At 41.2% G+C, this 18558-nt stretch overlaps 5 protein-coding genes across 6 annotated transcripts; 3 read left to right on the forward strand and 2 right to left on the reverse strand.

Moving 5' to 3' along the window:
- Positions 1-1276: 1276 nt before the first annotated feature.
- Positions 1277-2295, forward strand: LOC148578946 (wings apart-like protein 1). 2 transcript variants are annotated; one of them, XR_015883941.1, is made up of 5 exons: positions 1277-1320; positions 1461-1489; positions 1636-1733; positions 1819-1900; positions 2035-2295. XR_015883941.1 is itself a non-coding variant. In XM_088488951.1 (3 exons), exons 1-3 carry the CDS (start codon positions 1630-1632, stop codon positions 2116-2118), a joined length of 270 nt encoding a protein of 89 aa, XP_088345077.1. In that variant the 5' UTR covers positions 1508-1629; the 3' UTR covers positions 2119-2295. The 2 variants fall into 2 exon arrangements, 1 of the variants encoding a protein (XP_088345077.1); XM_088488951.1 differs by lacking the exons at positions 1277-1320; positions 1461-1489 and having other exon boundaries at positions 1508-1733.
- A 3340-nt stretch (positions 2296-5635) lies between these two features.
- On the reverse strand, positions 5636-8549 carry LOC148578947 (uncharacterized). Its single transcript, XM_088502092.1, has one exon. The coding sequence runs from the start codon at positions 7955-7957 to the stop codon at positions 5636-5638; it is 2322 nt and encodes a 773-aa protein (XP_088358218.1). The 5' UTR covers positions 7958-8549.
- An 84-nt stretch (positions 8550-8633) lies between these two features.
- Positions 8634-9308, forward strand: LOC148578948 (uncharacterized protein At4g19900-like). The gene has a single exon (XM_088489210.1). The coding sequence runs from the start codon at positions 8790-8792 to the stop codon at positions 9306-9308; it is 519 nt and encodes a 172-aa protein (XP_088345336.1). The 5' UTR covers positions 8634-8789.
- Positions 9309-9854: 546 nt separating this feature from the next.
- LOC107619914 (uncharacterized) lies at positions 9855-11774 on the forward strand. The gene has a single exon (XM_016322148.2). It carries the CDS (start codon positions 9855-9857, stop codon positions 11772-11774), a length of 1920 nt encoding a protein of 639 aa, XP_016177634.2.
- Positions 11775-15307: 3533 nt separating this feature from the next.
- LOC148578949 (uncharacterized) lies at positions 15308-15903 on the reverse strand. Its single transcript, XM_088501837.1, has 2 exons — positions 15853-15903; positions 15308-15778 (listed from the first exon to the last, which is right to left on the reverse strand). The coding sequence occupies exons 1-2, from the start codon at positions 15901-15903 to the stop codon at positions 15308-15310; spliced, it is 522 nt and encodes a 173-aa protein (XP_088357963.1).
- Positions 15904-18558: the final 2655 nt, after the last annotated feature.

Genomic DNA, 18558 nt, shown 5'->3' on the forward strand with positions numbered 1-18558 from the left:
CCAACGCAAGTCGCATCCTTGTACCATCATTAACCTGAAAAATATAAATATTTTAGGTTACCAACAAAACCATATACATTGGCAAATGAAGTACTATTTTTTTTTTAGCAAAAGAAAATTACATTTATTGTATAACTATACGTCTTCTTGTAGTTTGTCATCCAGGTTGCCACCCATACCCCCACAATCATTACTGTGTTAAATAAGACGCGGTTAGTTTATGTAGATAAAAACTTCAAAGAGGAAAACACAAATACAGATATTCCTTACGAGCCAGGAGCTTGTTCTCCTGTTTCTAGCGTATCCACAAATGCAAAATTAAGTATTCTTGGCTTGAATGGAGTGTTGTATTTATAGAATGAGTCATACTTGAGCATATCTTCCAGGTATTTTGCCTATTCATATAGGAAAAAAATTAAATAAGGACGATATTTGAAACCTTACAAAAAATGTCATAAAAGTGAAAATGGAAAAAGTTAATTTACCAGCTTTACTATACTCGATCTCTTTCCCTCTTTATTTGAAGCAATCAATAGGGAGTCTAGCAGAATTGTTTGATGATTGCACAAATCAAAACAACCAAATACCAATGCATGTTGTTCTCGTTGACAGGTAAAAAAATCTAGTACCAATTTTCACGTATTAGAATATTACTAGATACAATTTTTTTTTAAAAAAAATAAAAAGTATAAATCAGTTCATAAAGATAAAGGCCATTAGATAATAAAAAAAAATAAAAAACACAATAAATCATATACCTTTTTTAGACCTTCATCAACTTTTCATATGAATTCTTTTTTATAATATTTCAACAAAACTTCAATTTTGGTATCACATTGCAGTATGAATTGCTGAATTTAATAGTTAGGGACTAAGTCGGTGACACCAATTAAGCAATAAGATAAAATAAATAAAAACTGTAACAAGTTTGAAAAAGACATTGCGTACCGAAAACACAGCTGGCAAATACCAGTGTATTTGACATCCTATTTCTTTCTCCTGCATGGTTAGCATAGTAGCCACCAAATCCAACACCTATGTAATAATTAATAAATTTATTAGAAATTGAAAGTATGCTAGAGATAGTAGTTTAATTATGCACTTACATCCCCATGCACCCAAGCCTTGGGAATTAATGACTTGAAATTGTCACGAATTCTGCTAAATTTGTTTGTTGTCGCCAATACCTCATCACTATAAACACAAATCACATTAATATTGTATTTTTTTTTTTTTTAGTAGATAGATAATGAGGTATTTAACCTTCTCTTTCGACCACAAGTCATGATTCTGAACTGGATCTTCTCACAGACCTTAAAGGTGGAGTCCCCCCTCCAACACAAATTATGTAGAAGCTATAGTCATATTGTAAAGAAAATTCCTTTCAATTTGTGAATGCTTAGTAGTGTTGTGATAAGCTCATCAAGGATTACTGAATGCTCTTATACATCACACTGTAGGGAGTCTCACTTACTATGATCTGCTACTGGTATGTATTATGATCTTCTTTTGTTTACTTACTATCAGAGACTTGAACCATTTAGATATAAGTTGTGTGATCTAGACGATAATGGTTGCGAAGAAGGGTATGAAGTTTGATTCTGATCTTCAGTCATCTTGTTCTCCATCATGCAGAATGAGGAGGCAGCTATTCTGCAAGGGGAAAAAGAAGCTAGGAAAACGATTGTGGAGGCTTATTCAGCACTGCTTCTAGCCTTTGTATCCACTGAAAGGTTAATATACTTTTCTTCTTTTGGTTATATTTTTTTTGTTAATGTGTATCTTAGAGATTTTTTCTTTTCCCTTTCTCAATTACAGCAATGACATTCACGAAGCAGTTGCCAACAATCTTCCAGATCATAATTTGTCCATTCTTGTGCCTGTGTTGGAAAGATTTGTGGTAAGTAGCTGTTAATAGATGTAACTACCTTGGCTTAAAACTGTGAAGCTAGCAAGAAATATTGGGATTATTGAAAGTGATGTTTGGAGTCATATTTTTACTACTATTAAGTCTTTAATCATATTTGTTTCCAGGAATTTCATTTGGCCTTAAAGATGATTTCTCCAGTGACCCATAAAGCTGTTAGTGAGGTCATTGAATCATGTAAAGTTCGTTGAAAGCTCAGCAAATGGAAAACTATGTACAGCCTCAGCTGGTTTTGCTGCAAATCACTTCATTTCGTCCAACTAGTTACACTAGATGCTTGTATATAAAAGTCAACAGAGGGTTGCCTACTTGCCTTATATAGTTTGTGTATCAACAATGGTATTTTTTCAAATATTCTTGATTAGCCATCTCTCTCTCTCTCTCTCTCTCTCTCACACACACACACACAAGTGTCTAAACAAAGCATATATATGTAGTAAGCAGGATTATTAGAAAAAATGAAAATAAAAATTAAATGAAGCACCAACCAGGAAATCACTTCACAAAGGAGTACAGATTTGGATATTCTAGATTTTATCTATAGTTTCTTATCCATGTACTCTGATTTGTCAAAACCAATGAAGCAAAGTAATCTACACGTAATGAACAAGAGAGTAGACTCCAATTCATATGAACCTTTTTTTCCCTCCTTCTATTTACTTGCACTCAATTTGATTTAAGAGAAGACTTCAATTTGCAAAAAAGAAAGGACTTGAGGTGAACTTGAAATGAGCAAAAAATACAAAGAGCTTTCTATTTGACCACCCCTTTCTACCCAGAAATAAGAGTATGGTCCATATAGAAGAAACAGATTACAATAGCCTCACACATTGCCATTTTCAACCCCCAAAATAAATCATTGGAAAAAAAGAAAAAAGAGAGAGAAAAAGCACGTAACTGTAACTCCACCACAACCACCCACACTGTCTCTAATATAAGCATGGTGTCACGGCCTTGGACACACTCCAACGCTACCGTGCCGGCACTCGGACTTACTCAACCTCTTGAGCTAAGATCAAGTCAGCCTAACCCTCAATACTTAGCAAGAAGGCTAAGAATACAAGAGAACACAAGAGAAAGGAAGCTTTGGTGGAAGAACACTTTATTGCTCAAGTGTGGTTACAAATGATTCACACACCTTACACTAACTCTTACCTCCTATTTATAGCCATCCACCTCCTCAATGGATGGTTAAGATCAAATCTAATCAACGGTCCAGATTAATCATCCAAAACCTTCTTTACAAATATCTATCCTACCACAACTTTTCAATTGTTTCTAGATTATTCCATACCACTCTTTATACTTCTATATACATCTACACTCTTCTAGAATACTCTATGATCTTCTAGAGTCTTCTAGAACCTTCTAGGATATTCTAGGAACTTCTAGAACATTCTAGAACGTTCCAAAACCATCTAGAGCATTCTCAAATACTCTAGAAAATTCTACAAACACTGTTAAATTTAACCTTCTAAAATTTACCGTGACATTCTCCCCCACCTAATGCGCCGACGTCCTCGTCGCGTTCTGTTCATGATAGCGCTCTAGGTGTTCTTGGAATTGCCACAGATCTTCGCGAGTTTCCCAGCTAGCTTCGGTTATCGGGAGCCCTTTCCACTTGATCAAGTATTGGATACTTGGTGGCACCCCTCTTCGTCGCACGATGCGATTAGCTAAGATCTCTTCAATTTCTTTATCAAAGGATCTAATTACCACGGGTGGAGCACGACTCGAGTTACCTCTACTCGGTTCATCTTGGTCTTCATGATATGGTTTAAGCATACTCACATGGAAGACCGGGTGAATCTTCATAGAGGGAGGGAGTTGTACTTTGTAAGCAACCTCCCCAACACGTCCAATGATCTCAAATGGCCCTTCGTATTTGCGGATTAAGCCCTTATGAACCTTGCGAAAGGCTTTGAATTGTTGTGGAAGAAGTTTGATCATTACCTTGTCTCCCACTTGATAGCTTGCATGCCTCCTCTTCTTATCTGCCCATTTCTTCATCCTCTTGGCAGCTTTGTCGAGGTAAGAACGAGTGACATCTGCTTGTTCTTCCCAAGACTTAATCATATGATAAGCTCCAGGGCTCTTCCCTGAGTAAGGGGAAGGAAGAGAGTGAGGTGTAAGCGGTTGTTGTCCAGTCACGATCTCGAATGGACTCTTCCCTGTAGACTCACTCCTTTGCAAATTGTATGAAAACTGAGCAATGTCGAGGAGTTTTGTCCAATCTTTCTGTTTAGCGCTTACGAAATGCCTCAAGTAACACTCGAGTAAGGCATTCACTCTCTCAGTCTGCCCATCGGTTTGAGGATGGAAGCTTGTTGAAAAATGAAGCTCTGACCCAAGGAGTTTGAACAACTCTGTCCATAGTCGTCCTGTGAAGCGTGGATCTCGATCACTAATGATGCTTTTAGGAAATCCCCAATATTTCACCACATTCTTGAAGAATAGTCGTGCTGCCTCTTCTGCAGTGCAATTAGTAGGGGCGGGTATAAAGGTAGCATACTTCAAAAATCGATCCACTACCACGAGAATAGATCCAAACCCCTCGGACTTTGGTAAGGCAGAGATGAAATCTAGAGAGACACTTTCCCACGGTCGCTCCGAAGGAGGCAGAGGTTCGAACAACCCACTTGGTGTCTTATTTTCAATCTTATCTTGTTGGCACACAAGACAAGTCTTCACATAGCTCTCCACTTCATCTCTCATTTGGGGCCAATAATAAGAAGATTCAATGAGTGCCAAGGTCCTTCGCTGACCTTGGTGACCAGCCCACTTGGTGTCGTGGCATTCTCTCACTAATTTTCTTCTTAGATTTTTCCATTTAGGGACGTATAGTCTTCTCCCTTTAGTGTAGAGAAGGTCGTTTTCTAGCCAAAATCTTTTGGTCTTACCTTCTCTAGCCAACTCCACCAACTTCTTGGCTAATGGATCGTGATGCAACCCTTCCTTGATGGTATGCACAATATCTCCTTCAACCATAGAAATGGTCGCCAATTCAGCCTTGCGACTCAACGCATCTGCTACCACATTAGTCTTGCTTGACTTGTATTCAAACTCAAAATCAAACTCAGCCAAGAAGTCTTGCCACCTAGCTTGTTTGAGGCTTAACTTCTTTTGAGTTTGGAAGTAGCTTGTAGCGACATTGTCTGTCTTGACGATAAAGTGTGAACCAAGCAAGTAGTGATGCCAAGTTCTCAAACAATGCACTACCGCGGTCATCTCCTTCTCTTGGACGGTGTATCGCCTCTCTGTATCATTCAACTTGCGACTCTCAAAGGCAATCGGATGTCCTTCTTGCATTAGAACGCCTCCAATGGCATAGTCAGAAGCATCAGTGTGGACTTCAAATACCTTTGAGTAGTCAGGTAGTGCTAGTATTGGACCTTCTGTGATAGCAGCCTTCAACTCATCAAAGGCCTTTTGACACTCCTTTGACCATTCCCAAGTGTGGTTTTTCTTGAGAAGATCAGTTAATGGTGCAGCCTTGGCGGAGTATCCCTTGATAAACCTCCGATAGTAATTAGCCAACCCAAGGAATGACCTCAATTCAGATACCTTGTTTGGCGGCTCCCACTCTTTGATAGCCTTCACCTTTCCTTGATCCATGCAGAGAGTTCCACCTTTAATGATGTGTCCCAAGAAGTGGACTTCGTCCCTTGCAAAGGAACACTTTTCCTTCTTCACATATAGGTGGTTCTCTCACAAGATCTTGAACACAGTTCGTAAGTGTTCTACATGTTCCTCCAAAGTATTGCTATAGACAACAATGTCATCCAAGTAGACCACTACAAACCGATCAAGGTAAGGTCGAAAGATCTCGTTCATCAAGGTACAGAAGGTCGCAGGAGCATTGGTCAAGCCAAAAGGCATCACCAACCACTCATACGATCCATACCTCATGACACACGTGGTCTTAGGCTCATCACCATCAGCAATTCTCACTTGGTGATATCCTGACCTCAAATCTAGCTTTGAGAACCACTTGGCTCTACCAAGTTGATCAAACAAATCGGCTATCAAAGGAATGGGATATTTGTTCTTGATGGTTACCTTGTTAAGTGCTCGATAGTCGATGCATAGTCTCAATGAACCATCATGCTTCTTTTGGAACAAGACTGGTGCGCCATAAGGTGCCTTCGAGGGACGGATGAATCCAGCATCTAGCAAATCCTTGAGTTGCTTCTTCAACTCCTCAAGTTCTGGCGGTGCCATCCTATAAGGTGTTGAGGCGGGCGGCTTTGCTCCTGACTCCAATTCAATCTTGTGGTCCACCTTCCTCCTAGGGGGTAGTTGTTTTGGCAACTCGGGAGGCATCATATCCTTATTTTCTTCAAGGACTTCCTTGATTTTGGGAGGGACGTCTTCTCTTTCAGATGTTGACTCCTCTTGTAATAGAGCCAAATATGTAATCTCTCCCTTCTTGAACCCTTTCTTGAGTTGCATAGCAGAGAGTATCGGTGGTCCTCCAACTTTAGAGACTGTAGGGACCATGCATGGAGACCCTTTCTCCATGACACATACTACGTCGTAGTATGGCATAGGTATTATATTTGCCTTCCTTTGCAAATCGAGTCCGATGACTATTTTAAAATCATCCATGGGTGCTACTGAGAAATCTACAAGGCCCTTCCAAGAACCAAGAGTCATCTCAACCCCTTTTGCTACTCCCTTAAGGGGTTCACCCTTTGTGTTCACGGGTTTGAACCAGCCATTCTTTTCAGTGATCTTCAACCCAAGCCTCTTTGCTTCATCAGGCGTGATGAAGTTGTGTGTAGCACCAGTGTCAATCATAGCCATAACGGGTTTTTCATTGATAAAGGCTTTGACATACATCAAGCCTTTCTTTTTTGCGGTGCTTGCCTCTTTGCCCTTCACAGCATTTATGTGTTGGATGGATCCAACACACTCAGTTACTTGAGTTTGAGCTTCTCGTTCCTCGGCGATAGATGCCAGAGTCCCTAGCTTGGGACAGTCCTTCATTTGGTGTGGCCCCTTGCACACGAAGCATCCTCCTTTGGGCACGAAAGCCTTCTTCTTTTCCTCGTACTCTTTCTTTGAAGAGTATTTTCCTTCCTTCTTGATTGAGAAACTCTTCCCCTTGTCTCCCCCACCTTTAGCAGAACTAGGCTTGGAGGAAGACTTGGGCTTAGAGTCTCCCCTATGATACTCAGTGAGTGATTCGGCCACCACAATGGCCTCATCGACATCCTTAACATTCCTTCTTTGTAGTTCTTGCTTTGCCCAAGGTTGGAGTCCATCAATGAAGAAGAACAATGCATCCTCTGATGCTAAGTTGGGGATTTGAAGCGTGAGAGTAGTGAACTCCTTTACGTAGTCGCTAATCGTACTCTTGTGCTTCAACTCCCTCAACTTCTTCCTTGCTTCATAAACCACATTCTCAGGGAAGAATTGTCTTTTCAACTCCCTTTTGAAATCTTCCCATGTGGCTATGCTGCAAGTACCCTTTTCCATATCTACGCACTTTCTCCTCCACCACAAAGTAGCATTATCAGAAAGGTAGAGAGCTGCAGTGCGTACCTTTATTACTTCTTCGACCACCCCTTGGCCTTCGAAGTACCTCTCCATTTGCCATAGGAAGTTCTCCACCTCGCGAGCGTCCCTTACGCCCTTGAACTGCTTTGGCTTGGGGAGATCAATCTTTGTCGTCTCCCTTATAATGGTTGGTCGAGATTTCGCCTCCTCGAACCAAACTCGAACTTCCTCAAATAGCTTCAAGGAATTCTCAAGCTTCTCTTCGATTTGGAGCATGCTTTCTTTGAAAGCATCTAGTTCTCCTAACACGTGAGCCTCGAGGGTCTCCTTGTCATGTTCTATCCTTTGGAACCGCTCATCCATAGAGGATAGAACATTTTCCAACATAGAAACTCTTTCTTCTAAGAAGTTAGAGTCCTTACCTCTAGGCTCACTTGAAGAACGGCCCTTCTTGCCTCCCCATTGAGAAGGAATAGTATCCCTTCCCCTTTGAGACTCAACATGCTCCATGGTGATATTTGAAGCCATACCCACAAACCACTTGTGCTCCCTCTCGAACCTTGCTCGGATACCAAATTGTCACGGCCTTGGACACACTCCAACGCTACCGTGCCGGCACTCGGACTTACTCAACCTCTTGAGCTAAGATCAAGTCAGCCTAACCCTCAATACTTAGCAAGAAGGCTAAGAATACAAGAGAACACAAGAGAAAGGAAGCTTTGGTGGAAGAACACTTTATTGCTCAAGTGTGGTTACAAATGATTCACACACCTTACACTAACTCTTACCTCCTATTTATAGCCATCCACCTCCTCAATGGATGGTTAAGATCAAATCTAATCAACGGTCCAGATTAATCATCCAGAACCTTCTTTACAAATATCTATCCTACCACAACTTTTCAATTATTTCTAGATTATTCCATACCACTCTTTATACTTCTATATACATCTACACTCTTCTAGAATACTCTATGATCTTCTATGGTCTTCTAGAACCTTCTAGGATATTCCAGGAACTTCTAGGACATTCTAGAACGTTCCAGAACCATCTAGAGCATTCTCAAATACTCTAGAAAATTCTACAAACACTGTTAAATTTAACCTTCTAAAATTTACCGTGACAATGGGGTTGGGGAGGAGTTTATTATTCTTTTCTTTGTAGCAGCAGCAACTGCCTCGGTAACCAACCTAAAACAAAACTTCTTGAACCAAGAAACAGTTCCCTCCTTTTCTCTGTTCTCTGTGGCCTCAGAAGCCTACTTCTAGAAGAGCCTCAATTCCCATTGTTTCGGTCCAGAATCAAGGCCTTCTTTTACGGCAATTCCTCTTCTTCTGGTTCTTGTAAGTTCAGGTTCTTCATGACTTGGATTTCACCATTGAAGGCATTTGGTGTAAGAGAATTACTTTCCATGGAGAGCATGTTCAAGTCTCACCGTGAAGCTTGTTTGGTCATAGTTTCAAAGTCAATGGACTCTGACACAGGAACTCAGATTCTGAATCCTTTTGTGAAAAAAGGATTCAGGGTCACTGCCAGTGCACCTGATTTCAAATACATATTCAAGGGAACTCATGCTAAATCATGGTTTCAAAAGTTAAAGGAAGGGAATGTGAACCCCGGTGAAGTTTTCTTGGGACAAAACCTCTCCAATTTGCTTAGGCTTGCATTGTTGTACAAGTTTGGAGGTGCATACATTGAGGCTGATGTAGTGGTCTTGAAGATCTTCTCCAAATTAAGGAACACAATTGGAGCTCTGAATCTTGATCCAAGAACTGGTGAATGGAGTCGTTTGAACAATGCAGTGTTGGTATTTGACAAGAAGCACCCTTTGCTTTTCAAGTTCATTCAAGAATTTGCACTCACTTTTGATGGGAATTGACGTGTACATCATCCAGTACGAAAACCGACCTAAAATCTCGGCAACGGTAGCTTCTGACTGAGTCAGCCTTATCTGCCAAACCATGATCTATGATAACAGAATTCACTAAGAAGAATGGGCCACGACTCCTCACAACCGAAAGATACTAACAACAATGCCGACCATATACGTCGCAACTAACTCACACCCATCGCCTATAAAACAACTAAAACCATAATCCCTAGAGGTCACACCTTCTGACTCTTAATTATTACTCTCACTCTCTGAAAAAACTCATATTCTTATTACTTGAGCGTCGGAGTGCTTTGTGTAGGTACTCCCGCCGCCGTGTTCAAGAGGCAACCGAGGAATATTCACTGAGTCATCACTGGCCGACGTGTGAGTCCGTCGAGGACGAACAATTCTCAAGGACGACCACTGATCTCGGTTCTCTCAGGACGGAACATTTGGCGCCCACCGTGGGGCCCGCATAAAACCAACCCCACTCATTTCTGTTATATTTCTACCTCTTGAGTTTCTCTTTGCAGGGTCAAACAAACTCCTGATATGGCTGACAATGGAGTCCATCAGCTCACACAGAGCGAGCTTATGGCCCAGATGGCTGAGCTCCAAGCAGAAGTCAAAAGACTGGCCGAACTGTCGGCACAAAACAACACCAACAAGAGAGACGAGGGCAATCCCAAGAGATCATCCCAAGGCATGGCTGATCTATTAATCGACGACCCCCCGAAGGAGAGACTAACTTTGGATAACCCCTTTTCCGAAGAGATTACGAACTTTCAAATGCCAAAACATTTCACACTACCCTCCTCCCTCGAGCCCTACAAGGGGATTGGTGACCCCCGGGCTCACATTAAGAAATTTCAGTCTATGATGTTTTTTAACGGCCCTAACAATGAACCTGTGCTTTGCAGAGCTTTCCCGACTTATCTTGATGGAGCGGCTTTGCTTTGGTTTTCGAAACTACCTGCAGGTTCAATTTCTTCTTTCGAAGAATTGGCGAAGTCATTCATTGATTATTTCGCCGCAGCAAGAATATACGTCCATGGGTCGGATTATCTAGGCACAATCCACCAAGGTCCTCAGGAAAGTTTGAAAGACTATCTGACCAGATTTGCAGAGGCGACTATGGAGATACCCGATCTAGATCCCGCTGTCCACCTGCATGCACTTAAGGCCGGCCTCCGACCTGGAAAGTTTAGAGAAACGATCGCAATTACCAAACCAAAGACATTGGAGGAATTCCGGGAGAGGGCGGCCGGACAAATGGAAATCGAAGAATTACGTGAGGCCAACAAAACGAAAAGAAAACCCAGGAGAGAAGAGGACCGTACACCAAGGTCGGCTCACAACAAAGATTTCGGCAAACCATTCAAACTTACTCCAAAATTCGACAATTACACCAGATTCAACACGAGAAGGGAAAAGATAATCAAGGAAATACTCAATGCCAAAATCATAAAACCTCCAACAAGGGCAGGCAGCTATCAGGACCAGAGGTTCGTAGACAAAAGCAAACACTGTGCTTTCCACCAAAAATACGGACACACAACTGACGAATGCATAATAGCCAAAGACCTCCTGGAAAGACTCGCTCGGCAAGGCCTACTCGATAAGTACATCGAAGGAAGAAAACATAAAGAAGGCGACCATGACAAGGAGGAAAGACAACCGACCTCAGCCAACAAAGAAACCAACAAATGGCCAAGTAGCAACCAACCCAAGGCAGTCATAAACTGCATATCCGGAGGATTTGCCGGGGGCGGTGAAACAACGTCGGCAAGGAAACGCAGTTACCGAGCCATGCTAGCCATAGAAGGAACAGCGCCACTAAGAAATCACGATGCGCCAGATTTAGAAATCACCTTCAACAAAGCAGATATATGCTCGGCCGCCCCACACCTAGACGATCCAGTAGTAATCTCTATCCAGACAGGCGACCTATTGGTAAGAAAGGTCCTTTTAGACCCAGGTAGCAGTGCAGACGTTCTCTTTTATTCTACCTTTTTAAAGATGAACTTATCTGAAAAACTCATACAACCCTCCTCCGGAGAACTAGTAGGATTCTCTGGAGAAAGGGTACCAATAAAAGGTTATATATGGCTTAAAACAACAATAGGTGGAAATTCATCATTCAGAACCCTTGATATACAATACCTGATAGTTGACTGCATTAGTCCATACAATATTATTCTCGGGAGACCTGCTCTGAACATGTTCAGAGCAGTAATATCAACCTTTCACCTATGTGTTAAGTTTCAGGCGCAGGACGGCAGAATAACAACAATCCACTCAGACCGCCAACAAGCTCGGCAGTGCTATAACTCCAGCTTGAAAAGGTTGGATAAGAGAGAGAAACAACACGAGGTCAAAGCAGTACAAACTAGGGAGGAAGTCCTATCCCTAGCCGAGCTTGACCCCCGGGGAGACGCGCAGGAAAGACCCCAACCATCAGACGAACTTTAGAAAATCCAACTGACGTCAAAGTCAGAACAGGTAACATACATCGGTCAAGCACTACAAGGGCAAGAAAGGTCGGATCTCGTAAAGTTACTACAAGCCAACTCTGACCTGTTCGCTTGGACTCCAGCGGACATGCCAGGAATAAGTCCAAATGTCATCTGTCATAAACTTGCCACCAACCTATCAAGCCGACCTATAGCTCAGAAAAAGAGAAACCTAGGAGCGGAGAAGTCAAAAGCAGCCCTAGAAGAAACCAGTAAACTCCTACAAGCGAGCTTCATCAAGGAGATCCGCTTCACCACATGGCTCTCAAATGTGGTAATGGTAAGGAAAAGCTCAGGTAAATGGCGCATGTGCGTCGATTTTACAGATTTAAATAAAGCATGCCCTAAAGATGCCTACCCTTTACCATGCATTGATAAGCTTGTAGACAACGCATCAGGTTTTGAAAGCTTAAGCTTCATGGATGCATACTCTGGGTATAATCAAATACTCATGCATCCTGAAGACCAAAGCAAAACAGCATTTATAACCGAGCATGGAAACTTTTGTTATCGAGTAATGCCATTTGGCTTAAAGAATGCAGGTACAACCTATCAACGCTTGATGGACAAGGTCTTCCATCACCAAATAGGACGCAACATGGAAATCTATGTAGACGACATGGTCGCCAAGACCAAAAAAGAAAAATCACATTGTGAGGACCTCGGCGAGATATTCGAACAAATTCGAGCTTATAATATGAGACTAAACCCAGAAAAATGTGCTTTTGGGGTAAAAGGAGGAAAGTTCCTCGGATTCATGCTCACCTCGCGAGGAATAGAGGCAAACCCTGAAAAGTGTTCAGCGATACTCAATATGACGAGCCCTAAAACAATAAAAGAAGTGCAACAGTTGGCAGGAAGGATAGCTGCGCTATCTCGATTCTTACCCGCGGCGTCAAACCGAGCATATCACCTTTTCCAAACAATATCGAAGAACAAAAAGTTTCACTGGACAGAAGAGGGCGAGAAAGCTTTTTCCGAGCTCAAGGCGATCCTATCAACACCACCCGTGTTGCAAAGGCCAGAAATCGGTAAACCTTTATATTTATACTTGTCCGTTTCAAATTGTTCCATAAGCTCGGCCCTTGTCCTCGAAACAGGGAAAACACAACAACCAGTGTACTTCGTCAGCAGAGTCATGCAACCAACAGAGCAACGATATCCGAAGATAGAACAACTCGCCCTAGCACTGATAATTACAGCAAGGAGATTAAGACATTACTTCCAGAGCCACACAATCATAGTGAGGACGAACCAACCATTAAGACAGATACTAGCGAAACCAGAACTGGCCGGACGCCTCACCAAATGGTCCATTGAACTCTCGGAATTCGACATTCAATTCCAACCCAGGTCGGCACTAAAAGCACAAGTACTGGCCGACTTCATCTCAGAACTGACAAATGACGAACACAACAAGTCTTGGGAACTGCACGTCGATGGAGCATCAAGCCGAGAAGGAAGTGGAGCAGGGGTAATCCTCAAAGAGGGCGACAAGGTAATAGCCGAACAAGCACTCCAGTTCCACTTCCCAGCAAGCAACAACCAAGCCGAATATGAAGCCCTCATTGCAGGACTCAAACTCGCCTTGAACCTCCAAGTTCGAAGCTTGACAGCACATTGCGACTCCCTCCTCGTGGTCCAACAAATCTGAGGAGAATTTCAGGTAAAAGATCCGTTGCTGGAGCAATACTGGCTCATAGCAAAGGATCTCATTTCAAAATTTAATTCATTTAGCATACTGCATGTTAGTAGAGGAAAAAATGTGAGAGCAGATGTACTATCCAAACTCGCAACCACTAGGGCAGACACACAAACATCCACATTAACACAACTCTCACTAAAAAAGCCGAGCACTAAGTTACTACATGTGACGAGCATTAACCACCTCCATGATTGGAGAATTCCTTTTCTTGAATATATTAATACAGGCACAATACCAAGAGACGAGCTCAAACCACAACACTTCAGACGAAAGGCCAGCCTTTACACAAGTATAGAAGGAAAACTATATAGACGAGGGCTCTCACAACCCCTGCTAAAATGCCTAAGCAAAGACGAAGCAAAAGAAGTAATGGATGAAGTCCACGAGGGAGTCTGTGGAAACCACATCGGGGGACGAGCACTGGCAGCTAAGATCGTCCGAATCGGGTATTACTGGCCGACCATAAAAAGGGATTGCATAGCAAAAGTCAAAACATGTGACAACTGTAAAAAACATGCAGCTATTTCCACAAGGCCAGCCGAGCTACTACATAGCATGGAGGTAAGCTGGCCATTCCACAGATGGGGGCGCGATATCCTCGGTCCATTCCCAATAGCGCCAGGCCAGGTAAAATTTCTTTTAGTAGCAATAGATTACTTCTCAAAATGGATAGAGACGCAACCATTAGCACGGATAACAGCCGAAAAGGTACGATCATTTATATGGAAAAACATTATATGCCGATTTGGAATACCTAGAGAGATAATATCTGATAATGGTAGGCAGTTTACAGACAATAAACTCGACTCATTTCTAAAAAATTTTAACATAAAGCATCATTTTAGCTCGGTCGAACACCCACAAACCAATGGGCAGGCTGAGGCTGCTAACCGAGTTATATTGCAGGCAATAAAGAAAAAACTAAATGATGCAAAGGGAGAATGGTCGGAACTGATCCCAGAAACATTGTGGGGATACAACACAACAATACAGACAACCACGGGCGAAACACCTTTCAAACTAGTCTATGGGTCCGAGGCACTAATCCCCGTTGAGGTCGGAGTCCCCACTCTAAGAACCGAGCTATACGACGAACAACACAACTTGCATGCAAGGAATGCCGAACTTGATCTAGCCGAAGAAACCAGGGAGCTAGCAGCCATTAGACAAAGAGCAATAAAGCAAATAACCGAAAAGAAACACAACAAAAGAGTATCGCCAAGGACGTTCACGGAAGGTGACTTGGTCCTCAGACGAACAGAAGAAGCTAGGCGTCCCCCAGCTCACGGGAAGCTCGCCGCTAACTGGGAAGGTCCATTCTGAGTAATCAAAGTGCTCGGCATGGGGGCTTACCAACTGCAAACATTACGAGGCAACCCAATATCTGGAACCTGGAATATTTCCTCTTTAAAGTTGTACCAATCTTAAGTTGTACAAGTTGCGGATGAGGGTACTCTTTTTCCCCCTTAGAGCCTTTTTTCCCAAAAAATAGGGTTTTTGCCTAAGGAGGGTTTTAACGAGGCCTGACGCACAACATACTCTATCATCAATATTCAAATTCAATCAAACACTTCATGCTTCATCATCAAAATATTCAAAAAACACATTCAACTACAGATGATACCATTACCAACTATCATACTCACTATTATAATAAAACAAGATCCCAAACACAAAATATAAGCCGACCTAAACATGGTCGGAATCAGTAAACGAGTTCAAATACCTCGTCCCCAATTACATAAGTTAGCTTACAAAGAAAACAATAAACAGAAACAATAGCCAAACTAAGAGGAAGGGGGAACATTCTCATCATGCTCCTCCGCCGTCCCGTCAACAACTAACTTCCCATTTGCTACTATCTTCGTCATATCAAGCCAACCAACATCAAACTCGGGAGCCAACAAAGAAATCTGGCTCACTGCTCGTTCGAATCCATAAGAGAACATCTCCATGCCATTCTCTTCCAACTCATGAATACGAGCCATGAGACCACCTTTGGCAACATCATTTTCCATCACCTCAGATTGCAGTAGTCGAATCTGATCTCTCAGCCGAGTCACCTCCTCTTCCGACTCCTTTGCCTTCGCAACAGCACTAACAACAACATCATCCCTCTCTTTCATCGACTTCTCCAATTCATCAATCTTAGCCTTATACGATCTCTCAACAGCGGCAGCCTTTTCTACAACCTCCTGCTGTTCAGCACCTATGAGCTCGGTAGTGCGACCAACACACATCAAGCGGGAACCAATGATCTACAACCATCACACCAAAATAAGAACAAAACCTTAAAGAAAGATCAAAGAAAAGTTCAATAAGGTAAACAAACCTGAACAAATTTGCCAAGTCCCTCCATACCGATCCGACGAGTCATAAGCATGTCCCCTGGATATTGAGAAGGCCGGTCAGAAAGCTCAGCAAATTTGAACTGTTCACTCCAGAGAGAATGAGAGTTTGACTCCGCAATAAAGCTATGAAGTTTTTTCTGTCGATCAAAGACAGGATCACCACCACCGACGATTTCCTGGTTAGCCTCAGAAATAACCTCCAAATATATATCATCCCTCTTTCTCTTGAACGAAGACGCTGGACGACCAACAGAAGAAAAAGCTTGCCCGCCACTTTCCTTATGCTCGGCAGGACCAACGGTTTTATCCTTTTTCTTGTTTAAAAAAAACTGTAACTTCAAAGGGTCCAGGAGAGGTACTCGCCCACCTACAGAATAATCACCAACATCAGTGAAACCATACAAACAGTAATACAAATGAAAAGCAAACAAAATATTACCTATATACACTTTCAAACCCTCAACATCACTAGAATCATAAAAACACAGAATATTAGCAATAGACATACATTCTCCAGCAGCAACACTCTCAACTAAATGATCCAACAAAAACTCTTCCTCTTCGCTCCGCTCAGAGGCCTCAAGAATCTGACTCGGAGCAGAGCACCAGTAAAGGGGAAATTTTTCACTAAGTTCATCGTCCAAATAAAACGGATACTCGGACTCAACCGACCGGACTTTGACAAAAAGAGATTTGAAGTTTTTAAAGGAGGATTTGTAAAGAACCAATGCACCAACATAAAAGAAGTCAGAAAAATACTCAAGAGGTTGCTAGGCATTATAAATAAAATTCGTGAGATGCTGCTTATCAGTTTTGGCAAGAAAACTAAGTGAAACTATCTTGAATCAGAAAGATAGAAAGCAATAAACTATAGAAAAAAGGAATTAAGTTTTGTGCTTTGTTATTGATCATAAAAGAAGAAATCAGAATCATAGCTTTCTCTCTACAATGAATTACACTATACATCAACTGGCCTCTCTCTATTATATACTCTCCACAAAAATTTATGGTCCTATTATACAGTGTTAAAACTCACAATATAGGCACGGATAAAAAGAAAGAAAGAAAGCACATGCAGGAACAAAAAATGAGACTTAAATAATTAAGTCTAAGTCGGTTAACATCAAACGAAAAATTTTCAAGCTCAGGGACCCTAGTTTGTTCAAAGGAATTAAATTAGCATATTAAGTATTTTTTGGTCTGCTCTATATAGCTAGAAATTATTTTTTATTATTTTAAAAGCAAATTAAAGTTCCTCCACTCATTTTACAAAGAATAGCTAGATAGTGACATAAAGTCTTACTTGAGTTCTTATATTCTGTGCAACCTGTACAGTAGGGGTGTGCATGGGCCGGGTGAAACCGGGTTTGATGTGACCTAGACCCGACCCGAAATATATACCGGGTCTATTTGTTAGACTCGAATCCGACCCTAAACCCGATGGAACCTATACACTTTCGGGTCACGATTATACCGTGTAAAAACTGGGTGAAAACCGGGCCGTTAACATTATATTACCTTGATACCTTCTTGTAAGTTAGCATGTAAAAATATCCAAATTTCCAAAACTCCAATAATTATTTGACATGGTAAAATTCACTTAGAAAAATATAATAAGAACCAACTCTTCTCTAAAATTAAAGCATAACCATAATCAATACTAATATTGCCTAATAACACCAAATATTTAAATCAATACAAATAACACAAGATTATGCATTAGTTTAAAGTCTTATGCATTTTAAACATAAAATATTAACTTATAGTCTTATATATAATGACTAATAACACAAAATATTAAGGTTTACAACACTTAAATTTCACATAATAATAGCCATCATCCATCACTAATAATACAAAATATTAATTATGTATGATGACCGGGCCACCGGACCGATTTCGGGTGACCCGAACTATGGCTCGAACCCGACCCGAAATAATGACTGTGTCTATTTTTGAGACCCATACCCGGCCCTAGACCCGATGAAATCACACCAAATTAGCCCCTAAAGTGTTCGAAACCAGGCCGGATCTTCGGGTCAGGCCGGGCCATGCACACCCCTACTGTACAGCGAGTATAATCACTTCCAAGATAACTTATAAACAACTAGGAACTTGGCTTTTTTTAAATAAACAACTTTAAGAGTTGTATACAAGAAAATTGCCAACCAAAATCAGGAAGCAAACAGTGGATACCAAAAAAGTTGTATACAATAAGTAGAAGAGAACTGTTCATTATAGAGCTCAAAACCGATAATGCTAAATTGGTACTGAGAAGTGGCACTTGAATCTGAGTTAGCTAAATTAAACAGCTCCTCAAATCAACAAAAGAGAGTTTGCTGTATGAGTTTTCACCGGTGATCAAATTGTTATGAAATATGTGTATTGTGACAATCCTGAAAATTGAGTATGATCCACTATAATTTTCTTTTTATTCTTTTTGCACTTTTTCTAGTGATAAAATTCACTCAATGTACCTATTTTATTTCAACTACCCTGTTCTAAGATCACAATTTTAGTCACATGCTTCTCTGGTAACTTACCCACGTGAAAAGTGTTCTATTTGATAAGGTAAGGATAACAATAATGTTAGATATCAGATAAATCTATATGAGATAATAATAAGTGAATTTTTTTTTCATTATTTATAAAGATTATATAGAATGTGATGAAGGATCCATGATGAA

The sequence above is a fragment of the Arachis ipaensis genome, chromosome B10, assembly GCF_059453495.1.
Source record: "Arachis ipaensis isolate K30076 ecotype BB chromosome B10, ASM5945349v1, whole genome shotgun sequence".
NCBI lineage: Eukaryota > Viridiplantae > Streptophyta > Magnoliopsida > Fabales > Fabaceae > Arachis > Arachis ipaensis.

Bases quoted from the DNA above. Each gene is read 5' to 3' on its own strand.
- LOC107619914 (XM_016322148.2), top strand. From the start codon at position 9,855: ATGGCTGACAATGGAGTCCATCAGCTCACACAGAGCGAGCTTATGGCC.
- LOC148578946 (XM_088488951.1), top strand. From the start codon at position 1,630: ATGCAGAATGAGGAGGCAGCTATTCTGCAAGGGGAAAAAGAAGCTAGG. The intron at 1,734-1,818 runs GTTAATATACTT...TCTCAATTACAG, and splicing joins GCCTTTGTATCCACTGAAAG to CAATGACATTCACGAAGCAG. The intron at 1,901-2,034 runs GTAAGTAGCTGT...ATTTGTTTCCAG, and splicing joins CTGTGTTGGAAAGATTTGTG to GAATTTCATTTGGCCTTAAA.
- LOC148578949 (XM_088501837.1), bottom strand. From the start codon at position 15,903: ATGCTTATGACTCGTCGGATCGGTATGGAGGGACTTGGCAAATTTGTT. The intron at 15,779-15,852 runs GTTTGTTTACCT...TGATGGTTGTAG, and splicing joins GACTTGGCAAATTTGTTCAG to ATCATTGGTTCCCGCTTGAT.
- LOC148578947 (XM_088502092.1), bottom strand. From the start codon at position 7,957: ATGGCTTCAAATATCACCATGGAGCATGTTGAGTCTCAAAGGGGAAGG.
- LOC148578948 (XM_088489210.1), top strand. From the start codon at position 8,790: ATGACTTGGATTTCACCATTGAAGGCATTTGGTGTAAGAGAATTACTT.